Raw genomic sequence first — 13,787 nt, forward strand, 5'->3', positions numbered from 1 at the left:
TGGTTATAAAAACACGTAAACTCAGAAGATGTGGACTGTGACTGCACCATATATTTAGTCGGGAGTGGTGCTGACTGAAAACAGATGATTTGGAGCGATTCGGGCGCCATCTGTTGGTCATTCTAAGGACTTATTGAACTACCCTCGTAGCTTCCCAATTTGTCAAGCCTCTTTCCAAATTAACCTATACAGAAAATACAACAATTTTCTTTATAAAAAGCATACAAGAACTAGGCGTTCAAAAATTACTTACTTTAAAAGTTTCCTATCAAGTAATATTATTAACTGAATAACCTGTACACTTTAAAATTAGGATCATAGTTATATTTTTTATATTTTGAATCAGATTTTCAGTTTGTTAAAAATAGAAAAATTATTTGTTCAAAAAGAATGTTTTCTACGATTTTTGATAAATTTACGTTTTTTTAAGTTATATTGCAAGAACTTTGGATAAAAACAATATCATGATGAAACTTTTCGTGAAATTATTAATGTTAATATTATAAATAAATTTAATGAACAAATGCATTTATCAGGCATTTTTCGACTTTTCCAACATTTTTGACAACTCTTTCGTTATCAAATACCCAAATAATTCATACGTTTTATAAATGTGTTTAAAAGATCATAGATTGCATCACCTAAATATACATTTCACTGAAATTATCATGAAGTTCCCAATTGAAAGGACTGAGATAAAAAAAACGGCTTTTTCCGCCCACAGATGCCCGAATAATGCGTTTATTTATTCAATTTATTTTAAAAAATCATAAAATTCATCAAAAAATCATAAATTTTGCTGAATTCATTATGAAGATCTCAATGAAAAAGTCTGAAATAAAAAAAAAACGAATTTTTCCATTGAAAAATGCCCCAATAATGAATTTGTTTATTAAATTTGTTTAAAGATATGTAATTGACAACTGAAAAATTATACTGTAATTATTATGAAGTTTCTAATTAAAAAGTTGACATAAAAAAAACGAATTTTTATATCCAAAAATGCCTGCTTAATGCATTTTTTTAATTAGGTTTGTTTAAGAAAAATCATTAAACCTATCAACTACTTAGAAATGTTGCTTAAATGGTCATAAATTTCCAAATTGGAAGGACTGGAATTGAAAAAAAAAGAATTTTACTGCCAATAAATGCTCGAATTATGCATTTGTTTATTACCCAGGAGCGAATTGACTGTCGGCCCACGGTCAAGCCAACCGCCCGACGCACAGTGGTCTGGAATAGGAATTTACTGTTCCACAGGTCGTATTTCTTAACCGATTTAAAGGTTTTTTTTATAAATGCTCAGCAATTAATTTTTAAGAGAATTATGGTTTGCTTTTTTTAAATTTTGTTCACAGAGCAACAATATATAAATAAATATAGTGACAAAATTGACCATTTTAGCTTTGTGAATTTTTATCTCAAGAAAAAATACAGATAGAAACTCACTATCAGCCGGAATTATTGCACTGCATTTATAGAACATAATTAATTTTAATAATATTCAACTTCATTATTATAAGAAATTTTTATGAACAAATTCTTATTAGTGTTTTTCTTATGATAGAAAAAATCGTTTATTTAACGCTAGTTACTAATATTTTTCATAAGAGTTATGATTTTTAACAAAAAAATTAGCATGAGTTAAGAACTATTGTTTTTATAAACATTTCTATAAACAAATTCTTTATAAATGAGCTTTTCTCATAGCTGAATTGATTTTTCTGAACACAAGTGATTCACAATTGTCTTTAAAGCCATTTATATACTTTTAGCTTTATCAAACATAAACAATATAGATTGTTTATAACAATTTAGTTAAACAAGTCTCCTAATTGGCCGTTTCCTCGTAGAAAAAAATGGTTTTTTCTTCAATAATTATTAGAGTGACATTTATTGCGGTGACTAACCAACGAAATTAAATAAAGAATAATTTATATGGTTGTCATAAACAATTTTTTTAACGAAACTATGATTTATTTTATTTACATGCAAAAAGGACGATTTTCCACTGAAATTATCCGACAATAAACTAGCAGTGATTCCAAAATTTAATATGGGACATTAAATAATAATTTGCGTAATTATTAATAACAATTTTAAAACAATGCGTGACAATCTGTGGTTAGTTGTAGAAAAAAGTTATCTTTTCTTCAATCATTTTAGTGATAATCTTATTTGTGTTGTTGAATCAATGAAAAAATTGATACTTATAATAATAATGAGATTATTATAAAAAACTTAAAATAAATAATTTACGATTCAGAACTCGAATTATTTTTAGATTTGAATTGTTCTATTAGTTCATTGAGTTCTTGGTCCAGTTCAACTTCAACTTTTTACCATTCAGGCTTCAAGGATGCAATGAAAAGATCTGAGGACTCAAGGAGTTTGTGAATTAGGTCGTGCATAGTATGCAATCGAGAGATTTTTCGTGTGTTGAACTGTCGAATGTACTTTATATCCTTGTTCACAGCTTCAGAAGCTTCTTCGGGATACATGCCAATTGGCAGCATAAAATTCTCTATAATTTTTCCCCCATGTAGCAGTATTTTATGAACTGAAGAAGGCATGTAGTACCATGGATATAAGCTCACATACAGTTTTGCGGTCCTAAAAGCATACTCTTTGAAAAAGAGAGAAGGAATTTTTCTGCTACTAACTAACATTTGTAGTATGTTTCTAAGCATTTTAATGAGTTCTTTATTCACTCCAGTTATTTCTGACACTTGATCAACATTCGAGAAAAACCTACGAGCCGTATTACCACAATTAGAGTTTCCAGATCCTTGACTTGTTTGATCAATTATTAACCCCATCTTCTTTTGAAATTCGTTGCAAATTCTTTTCTTAGCTTCTTTCATCGTTTCTTTATCTTCTTTCTTGCATATGCTCCATTTGCAGATTTGTAACCGATAAGCAATATGTAGTATACACTCCATGAACCTAATCCAGGCATGCAGAGTAGAAAGACCAAATTCTAAGCTGGATACAATTTCTTTCTTCTGCTTTACACGCTCTAGATCATTCATTTGTGATAATGTCGCTTTGCAAATGTAGCAAGTAGAAGATGATGGAGTATCAGTGAGAGCTGTACAAACTTTTCCATCCAACATAGTTAGCTTCATTTCTGTTGTCACTATATACACACCATTAGTCGTAGTATTTGTTGTAAGTCTAAGCTTCTGAACTTGTGTCTTAATATTTTTGATTTCCGATTTCGTTAATTCCTTTGTTTCCTTTGCATATTTAATCATGATATGTATACAAAGTTTTGGCGAGGAACTATAAGGATTCATTCAAACTGTTTCTCCCGTGTGCTTTACCCTCAACTATATTGGCACCATTGATGCTGTGAAAAAAGAGTCATCGGTCAAATCGTTGTTATTAAGCTTCTGATTGTATTTTGCATCAGCTGACAGTCCATCGATGCCATATTTAGTTTCAAAGTCCAAATAAGTGATCTTTAATCTATTCTCTGAAATCGGAAGGCATCAATTCGGATCTTTAAAAAGACGTTGAATAGTGTGATCAATAAGAGACTGAATCTCAACCATGGCTCCTTCTTCCGATATTCGAATAATTGAAGGATAACAATCTTTTTTGATCTCTAATACATTCACATATGAAGGATAAATAGCAGCCTTTCTTTCTATGGCCAATAAGTGAATAGTAATATATTGATACTTTGATAGTCTGACCTGTTGCATTAAAGCTAAAGCTTCTTCTGAAGAGTATGGATATTGTGTAGATTTTCTGTCTTCATTGTTTGGAGTATGAATTGATCTACTGTCGGTAAGGTACAATCTCTGATGTAGCAGGTAAATTAAAAAAATTTTTAATAATTACTTAAATGATGAGAGAATTCAACAAGTTGATAAGTTCGTATACCTTGGTAGCTTATTTACTAGAGACGGGAGGATAGATGAGGAATTAGATAGACGAATAAATGAAGGTAAGAAGGTTATTGGTAGAGCAGGTCCCCTTATCGGAAGTAAAAATATATTAAATAAAGCTAAAATGGCAATACATAATTCTATATTTGTACCGACTGTACTATACGGTAGCGAGACATGGACTTATCAAGAAAAAGATAAGAGTAAAATTAACGTAATTAACATGAGATTCATGCGCATAATATGCGGTAAACCCTTAATGGACAAAGTAAATAACGAGATAATTCTAAAAGAATGTGGTGCAGAAGAGACGCTAGTAGACACATGGGAAAGAAATCGTTTAAGATGGTTCGAACACGTTGAGAGAATGCCAAACGAACGACTAACTTAACAAGTGTATCAAAGTAAAGTAAATGGAAGCGTGCCCAGAGGTAGACCGCGGAAAGAATGGTTAGAATGTGTGAATGAGACCCTATTTAGAAGAGACATAAGAAGTCACGGAAACACGAGAGCCTGCATGAAAAAATGCATGGACATAAAAGAAGCTAGAGAAGTATGCCAGGACAGGAAAGTGTGGCGGCAAATAGTTAATAAAAAGAGTGTCAGTAGAGTGAATGACGCCTGAAACTAAGACCTTGGCTGCTAATGGACCTAAGTGGGGAACCTTACATAACGAGTTCGTGAGGTTCTTCGCTTGGGGTGATTGCTAGAGAGATTGATCAGCAACCTGAGTCGGAGCAGTGATGCGGAATGAACGTGTTATTTACTTAAATAGCACGAGAATTCTGGATCAATCTAGAAGATCTCTATCCCTTCCATACACTACTCCTTTCCCCTACCGAGCGAGTTACGCCTACCCCGAAAGGGAAATGGCTTAATGGTGTAATAATAATAATAATAACTTGTACCATTAACACCTAGCTAAAAATTAGCTTTATGTTCTTGAATTAAGAGTTCTTATTCTGATCCCTCTAATAGCTTAATTGGAAAAGCACCTGACCGGAAATCAGAAGTTTTGTGGTTCGTTTCCCAATGGAGTGAAGATGGAGTAGGTTCTTTTTTTCAAGAAATAATTTTAATTTAAAAAATATTAGTTTCCATTTAGTCTTATTAAGACGTTAAGCATTTTCTGTTATTGAAGATTCTTAACTTGATCGATATTGTGTAGATTTTCTGCCTTCATTGTTTGGAGGGTTGATCTACTGTCAGTAAGGTACAATCTCTGATGATATCGCAGATAAATAAAAAAAAATTTTTAATAATTAATGGCACATATGATTCAAAGTCAGATTTACCGGAAATGTTTAAATTTTCAGTATCGTCCTAATTCAAAAGAACGACTATAGCATTTGCAATTTTTTTTCTTCCACTCTTTCGTAAACTCCGCAGAAATGAATCCTGTATCTCAGCAGCCGTAAAACTCTCTTCAATGAACATTAATTTTCGTCTCTTTGTCGCAGCAGAAGCATCTTCGAATTTTTCATCCGAACTTTTTCTTCCTCCTTTTGATTTTATCCCAGAAAAAGTAACAAAGAAGTCAGTTTTTAGCCACTTTTCGAACCTTTTTTTAAACTGACTTTTTAGACTTACACATTCTTTCCATTTTTTCTGAAATATAGGTAAAAAATAGAAATTCAAATGCTCAGCTACTATTTCTTTTGTGTGTGTGTGTGTGTGTGTGTGTGTGTGTGTGTGTGTGTGTGTGTGTGTGTGTGTGTGTGTGTGTGTGTGTGTGTGTGTGTGTGTGTGTGTGTGTGTGTGTGTGTGTGTGTGTGTGTGTGTGTGTGTGTGTGTGTGTGTGTGTCAAGTTCGTCAGCCAGCCATTTTCGATGAAATATCCAAAAGTGAGCGTATTTTGAAAATTTTTGAGACAACTTTTTTTTTTAAATTAAAAAATTGTCTATACGAACATTTATAGTATTCAATCAGATGAACAATTTATCATAATGACTTTTTTTTAACCAAAATTTACCAGAGTTCAAGCATTTACAAAATTTCCAAAAACACACGAAAATCAACATTTTAAGCTAAATAACGCACGATATATAAAAAAAAGTCAATAAAATAAAAATGTTTCTTTTTGAATGCCCTACAATATTATTTTTAAAAAAAGAGTTTTTGGTTTCATACCTAAAGGAGTGCCGCACATTGGGAAGAAAAATGACTCGTTTCGTTCAGAATAACGTACAGCCCACAAATCTTCACCGATTTCGACAAAAAAATTGGAAAAAAAGCCAATAAGATTTTCCAAAGACTTGTCTAACCTGATTTTTGAAGTAGGTCTTAAATTTTTTTATAAATAAACAAATATGACGAAAAAATGGCCTTTTTTCTATTTGACGTTCCCGGTGCTCGTAAATAACAGGGAAATGGTTAACAAATTTATTTTTTTATGATTTTCGATAAATACGTGTTTTTCAAGTTATGTTGCAAGAAATTGGAATCGAAACAATATTATATGAAAAAATTTCTCTTCTGATTATAATTTTTTATATTATAAACATTATGATTATTTCAGCAAAATTCATAATTTATTGATTAATATTATAATTTTTTAAACAAATTTAATAAACAATTCCATTATTCGAGCGTTTGTCAATAGAAAAATTTGGTTTTCTCAATGGCAGTCTTTTCAGTTGGGAACTTCATAATAACTTCATGACTTTGTTTATAATAAAAAGAATTATAATCTTAAGAGAATTTTTTTTAATATCATATAATTTTCATTTAAATGTCTTGCAATATAACTAGAAAAAACATATGATATGGAAAATCATAGAAAACCTTTTTTCAACAAATAATTTGTTTATAAAAAATGTTGTTGTTTAATATGTAATATTGGAACATCCTTAGCTAATATTAGTTTATGAAACTTAGGCGATTTTAACATCTTACTGTCATTGACGAGCACTGGGAACGTCAAATAGATAAAATGGCAATTTTTTCGTCTTATTTGTTTATGTATAAAAAATTGAATACCTAATTGAAAGATCAGACTCGACAGTTATCTTAGAAATATAAACAGCTTTTCTAAATTTTTATTGTTTAAATTGCTCAATTTTGGTTGGCTGTACGTTATTTTGAACCAAAAATGTCATTTTTTCCCTACTGAGGGCCGGGAATGTGAAAATGACAGCATATGAACTCCCATCTAACACAGCGCTGCTGAAGCTTGCTTAAACTTCTAAGCGTAAAACACTAACCAGCTATGACTTTCGTTGAAACCACCCCCCCCCCCCCCCCCCCCCCCCCCCCACCCTTTAATCCTCATTAATAGAAGTCTTTTGTTTCACTGAGGTGGGGATTTAATTTAGAAGTCAAAAGAAGGTGAGGCTGATGTTTCGACCGTATGTGCTACGTTTAAATCGTAAAAATGAAATTGGAAATGAGTAAATTCAGTTTTTAAAAAACCGGCAGAAGTTGCAGTAAAATGTTAAATAACAAATTTTTTTAACGAATGCCCATTTTGTTAAAAAAGACAATGAAACTACGTCTGTTTTAATATCAATGCATCTTATGAATTATAATAATATACATTTATGGAAATGAGATACAAGTTGAGATACGTGTTGAGAATGTATTCGTTAAAGCTAAAGCAGCTTTAACAAAAAAAAGTCACTATCGCCAAATTACTGTTGTCGTAGTTTTGAGCTTTACTTTTAAAAAATCTATGCACAAGTGTAAGGAATATTCAAAGACCGAGCGCGGGGCGCGAGGTAAACACATTATCGAGCGCAAAGCTCGAGATAAATACATTATTAGATAAAGATTAGGAAATTTTTTTTTAGATTATCATTGTTAAAATTGCAAACAAATTTAATGAACAAATGCATTAGTCCAGAATTTTCCGACATAAATTTTTTTTGTCGATTTTGATTTTTGTTTAATAAGGAACTTTATAATAATCTTAGCAAAATTCCTAATTTATTGATCATTATTATGATTTTCTTCAACCAAATATAATAAACAAATGCATTATTCGGGAATTTATCGGCAGCAAAATTTTTTTTTTGCAATTTAAGTCCTTTCAATTGGGAACTTTGTGAATTTAAGCAACATTTAGGATTAGTTGATAAATTTAATGATTTATAACAAGTCTAATTAAAAACTGCATTTATCGAGCATTTGTGGACACGAAAATTCGTTTTTTCGACGTCAGCTTTTTAATTAGGCATTTCATAATAATTTTAGCAAAATTTCTAATTAGTTATCAATTTTATTTATTTTAAAACAAATTTAATAAACATCGCATTATTCGGGCATCTGTAGACGGAAAAATTCGTTTTTTTTTATGTCAGCCTTTTCAATTGAGAACTTCCTAATAATTTCAGTAAAATGCATATTAAGTTGATACATTCTATGATGCTTTAAACAAATTTAATAAATATTTGCATTATTTGGGTATTTGACAACGAAAGAGTTGTCGAAAATGTGGGAGAAGTCGAAAAATGCCTGATAAATGCATTATTCTATTAAATTTATTTATAATAACAATAATAATTTCACGAAGAAATTTCTTCATGATTATCTTGCTTTTATCCAAAATTCTTGCAATATAACTTTAAAAAATTATACAATATTGGAGCATGTTTAACTAATGTTACTCTATAAAACATAGGGGATTTCAACATAGAAAAAAATTGACATTTTGTTCCAAATTGGGAAGCTATACTTTGAGAATATTCGGTGTTCGATGCTTTTTTGGAATTTCTAAATTTTTCAGGATTTAAAGTTGACTTTATTATATATTAAAATAGATGAATTTTGAATATGTAGCAGTGTCCAATTAATAATTTTGAACGTTTCTTTTCGAGTCTTTTAATCATGATATTGTATCAAAAATTAAAAAAGTTTTTTCATTTTTGTTGATTTGAAAATAAAGTTCATAATTTAAACGATATCTTAATAATAAATATTTGCCCTCAAACGTTCCTATTTTTGGTTAAGAATTTTTCATGGTTTAGTTTATATATTAATAAATTTTTAAGAGTAACACGCCAATTTCGTCCTGTCAATAATACGAGCAGATCAATTGGTTTGTAATTTTAATAATAATGATCTCAAGAAAAATATCTTAATCATCATGTTGTTTTTATCAAAATTTCTCGCAATATAACTTAAAAAAAGTAAATTTATTGAAAAATCGTAGAAAACACTCTTACCACAAAGAATTTGTGTATAAATTTTGTTATTGTATAATATAGGAATATTTTTAAATAATGTGATTTTATGAAACTTTAGAGATTTCAACAATCTTTCTGTTATTGAGAAGCACCAGGAGCGTCAAACTATTCAGCACAGTTTTTGTAACCAAACTTCAAGTGCTTCGATAGCCAAGTGGTTAGAGTGTGCGGTAAAATACACTAGTTTAGGTAGTTTATGTAGTTTAGGTTGGTTCTGAATCCTGGGCGAGTAAGATTTTTAAAGTGTTAAAGCGTGCGATCACAAGTGTAAGTGACCGTGTGTGCGAATTATGTATTCAATAATAATAAAAAATGAAGACTATATAATAATAATTTAAAAAAGAACATTTTTAAAATAAATTTTTTTCGAAGGTTTGGCTAGCGTTATCTTAATAGAAAGCCGATATATGGGACCAAATATCGGCCCTAAGTGGAGAAGCCAAAGGCGGTTGACCGTTATCATTTAGCTGGTTGGCCGACGATCAATTCGTACCTGGGCAATGTAAACTTTCTCTTTCGTTTTTTCTGCATGTAGTATGGTTTAAATAGATAATTATCTGGAAGAAAGATTTGCAAATTCTGAAATTGGAGAATTCTTTTTAAATTATCAGTTTGAAGCAAACTTGAGGGCATTAGCGAACTATGATATCATAAATTAACAATTTTCTCATGATATCTACGTTAATGATGGTGAATGCAATCGCCTTCAGGGTATATATCTTGAATTATAGAAAATGTTTAATGAAACATGAATATTTCGTAAATAAAATATCAAATAATTATTGGATTTTGCAGAAGAGTGTGCGCAAAATTAGTCAACTCTCCCTGAAGACGGCGAAAAAAAATAGAGGGGAAACTTTCCTACAATAAATAGCTTCGTACAGTGGATAATTGTGAACAAGCCGAATAACTAAAGTAAACTTAAATTACAGATTTCATATGTTTTTTCTTGACGAAAATGCATTCTTGAACGGAATTTCGTGTTTTAATTAATTACAAAGACACAAATAAACAAAAAATATCATTTCGGGCATAAGCAAGTGACTTTGTTCTGAACATTTGTAATTTTTTTCAAGTAAACTAAATTCTGGCTTCCAATCACCCCGTTTACGATCTTCCTAGAACCGCTGGCCAATGCAGTTTCTCAGGGGAGCAGGTCGAGAGCGTTTGCGACAGTCGTCTTGGAAGGGCCACAGTGCGCCATAACTCAGTCAAGTATATTGCGCAATAGCTTGCATTCCAATTGGAAACGGTTTAGGGCTTTTTATGTTTGTCGATCCTCCGACGATGCTTGGCCCAGTATAAGCACTTTATTGCGCCAAGTCTCACTTTTTTTTAGTACGGGGAACCATGTTTCACAAGGATCAGCCAAAGTCGGCCCAGTGACGGCAGATTACTGGGACAAGTGTCACGTTACTACGGCAAACCATGTTTGATTTAAATCGACCCAATTTTGAGCCAATGCTGGCAGCCTTTATTGGCTATTTATATTTGTCATTAAAAAATTTTTAATTTTAATGAAAAATTACATTTCCTGTCATTACAAAAAGTTGTTAAGTAGTCTACAACGGAAAAAAGGAAATATTACCCTAAGAAAAATTGTAATCGATTTAAATTTTTAATTGAAAAATTATTATATTGATCGTTAAAAATAGCCAAAATGTTTAAATGAAATTTGAATTCTTAAATTATTAATAATTTTCAAATGATATGCAGTTGTATAATGATGAATGCATAAAGCAGAAGCTTCCTAAGAAAAATTTAATGACTTTTTAATCAGTTTTTGACTTAACTCCGGCATCCAGGTTGGTCCGGTATTGGTACCAAGTGTTGGGCCGACAACGGCAGGCAAGCCTTGGCTGCCAAATCAAGGCCATAGTTATCAATCCGGCATTGTCGCGATAATGGCAGCCGAGTTTCGGCAATATTTTTGTCGACTATGGGCCAATGTTGGGCCGTATGTGACTTCGCACTTGGGATGTTTCCTTGTCAATAAACTGAAATACTTTAAACCTAAGAATCATTTATTCCATATAAAACATGTTAATTTCTATAACTATTTTTTAGTTACTTTCTATGCGGAAAGATCAGTGGCAATCCTAACTTTATATAAACTGTCGATTATAAAATGTGATGTTAAATATAAGCGAAGTGACTGTCATTATACTTTTATTATTATTACCTGAAATATAAATTACGTCACTGTTCTGTTTGTTCTCGTATTAGCGTAAGTACAAAATATGTCACTTATAGGTGCATATAAATACATCTTTATATTCTATTTTGCAATGTAGAATCGATTATCCATCAAAGCGCGAACCTCCTAACAATGAGCACAATTTCAACCACTCGGACTTCTACTAAAAACATTGTTTCAGCTGATGAATTTATTTTAACTGAAATCTCATCACATATCTCAATATATTTGCTTTATTTGCGTCATTAGAGCTTTGTAATTAATGCCATATACTGTTTTTAATGCAATTTAAAAATTGTTTGTATACACTGTAGGGATGTTTCCTCTATATGAGAGTCTATAATTCGTGACGTCATATTTGACTATGTGCCGTCGAGTTTGGGTAAGATTGCAAAGGTATAATAACACTTATATGGATATAATATTATTACATTGATATATAGATGCATATAGATTTCCATCATACCTAGGGTGTGCTGTTGATTTTTGAGATACTTGTAGTGCTACTTACTTGTCGTAATGTACGAATAATATTTGTTCCAGTGGGTCAAGCAATGCAAATTGGCCAGGTAGTTGGTTCGGATGCGAGTCAGGCAGCAGGAAAGAAACCATTACGTCCAATTCCTGGATTTCCACCACCTGCAACTGCAGCAGGTGGATACCAAGGAGGTTATAGAAAGGGTAAAATATCACAAGGAAATGTTTCAAGAAGGAATAAAAAACGTAGAAAAAGGAAAAGATCTAAAAATTATAACAAAAATAGAAGAAAGAGAAGAAATAGAAAAAAGAAGCAAAATCAACAACCTAAGAAATCACAAGATTCTGAAGAAAATTCTAAGCAGCAAGAACATTCGGAAAATGGTGAACAGCTGGGGAAAAAACAAGAAGAATAATTGTTTTTTCTATGTAAGTGTTATTGAATTTGTTATATATTTGAAAAATAAATAAATTAATTAACACTTTTAAATTGTTCTGAATCGTATTTCACTTTTTTTTTTAACTATCAAATGATAATATTACCTTTCGCTTCCAATTCACGTTTTTTTTGTAAGATGATTTAGTGACGTCATAATAATGAAAACGATTCCTGAAGCGAGCTGCAGCAACATTTGTTATTCTTGTGATTTCTTCTGATTTATCAGGGTTCGAGGATTCCATTATTTGGTAAAGGAGTTTGCATCTGGCCATAACATGAAGAAGTCTCACCTCCCGTGTAAAAATTTCGCCAGCTGGCCCTACTACACATTAAGGTTTCTGGTCGAATCCCGGCCAGGATGCCCCTTGTTGGGTTTCATGGACATAAAGCGGGCGGTAACTGGCCGGGATACATTTTTCTCGAATCACATAGTCCACAGCCGGCCGGTTGGATTAGATCAGTGAAAAAAAATGAGCATTTTAAATTCTTAAAAAAAAAACATTAAATTTGTTCAAATGTTTTAACTTTTTAAATCAAACTTTTATCGATTCTGCTATGTGCAATAGCAGAAATGTTACAATTTTGATAAAATTCTCTATTTTCAGACAATGCTTAGCCTGTACACTTTTAAATTTACCTTCATGTACAGTGCCTACTGCGTCTGGCGCATGTCTGGAGTCCTGTATAGATACACAGTAATTTTCAGTTTCGCAGCTGCAATAAGGATGTACATTCTACATTGTACTTAAGTCACGTCGTCTCTTCGAACTTCGCAAATAAAATCTAGACCCGCAATTAAGATCAACCTTATTTCAGTAATCAGTTTGAAAACCCCACTTAGTTTACGGATAATAATTATTTTTAGTTGAGGGATACTGTTGCCTATACATGTTTTCTTTTCTTTATTCATAACCTGAAATAACTACGTGTTTCCCAATTGAATCAATTGCCAAGAGATTTTATCGTCAGTCATTGAAATTCTACTCAAATGTATACGTCATAATTAGTTAACTTGATTTGACTTTTCAAGTTCACCTTATTCTTTACGATGAGTCTTGAAAGACAGAAAAAGTTACCAACTTTTTCACCTGAAGCAAGATTTTTCAACCGCTTTGTGGCCGTATTACCCGCCGGCATTGAAGGCGGGAAGACCAGTTTACTGTTGCGTTTTTCGTCGGATACCAGCTATTTTTCCCGACCAGCGCCCGGTTAAAACCAGGTCTATTCGGCCGGATCCCTGGTTGAATTCCTACATGGGTTGGAATCCATAGATAATGCAGAATCTTTTATTCAAGAATTAAAAAAGTATACTAGCCTCATCAATCTCATACTTCTTTCACCTGAGGAAGTTGCCAGTTTACGAAAAAGAAAGAAAAAAGTGTAGAAAAAGTTTCAGTAATTACCAGGTTTCAAAAAGAAAATAGGAAATAGGAAATTTCCAAATAGAAAATTAAAGAAGAACATGATATCATCAATTTTTTTATTTAAATGAGGAAGTTTATATTTTTATTTATTTTTCAAACGAATATATGATTTCAACTAATTCAATATATAAAACTGTTGATGTTTAAAGAAAGAATAGATAGTTAAAAGAA

At 31.5% G+C, this 13,787-nt stretch overlaps 1 protein-coding gene across 1 annotated transcript in view; it reads left to right on the plus strand.

The window, feature by feature from the left end:
• Nucleotides 1-12,926, plus strand: part of LOC117178856 — an 18,756-nt gene extending 5,830 nt beyond the window's left edge. The window contains exons 4-5 of the mRNA XM_033370364.1: nt 11,820-12,182; nt 12,419-12,926. Coding sequence (XP_033226255.1) covers nt 11,820-12,169 — 350 coding nt within the window. The 3' untranslated portion in view covers nt 12,170-12,182; nt 12,419-12,926. The remainder of the gene's footprint in view (nt 1-11,819; nt 12,183-12,418) is intronic.
• The last annotated feature ends 861 nt before the right edge of the window (nt 12,927-13,787 follow it).

This window comes from Belonocnema kinseyi, chromosome 8, assembly GCF_010883055.1.
Source record: "Belonocnema kinseyi isolate 2016_QV_RU_SX_M_011 chromosome 8, B_treatae_v1, whole genome shotgun sequence".
Taxonomy (NCBI): Eukaryota; Metazoa; Arthropoda; class Insecta; order Hymenoptera; family Cynipidae; genus Belonocnema; species Belonocnema kinseyi.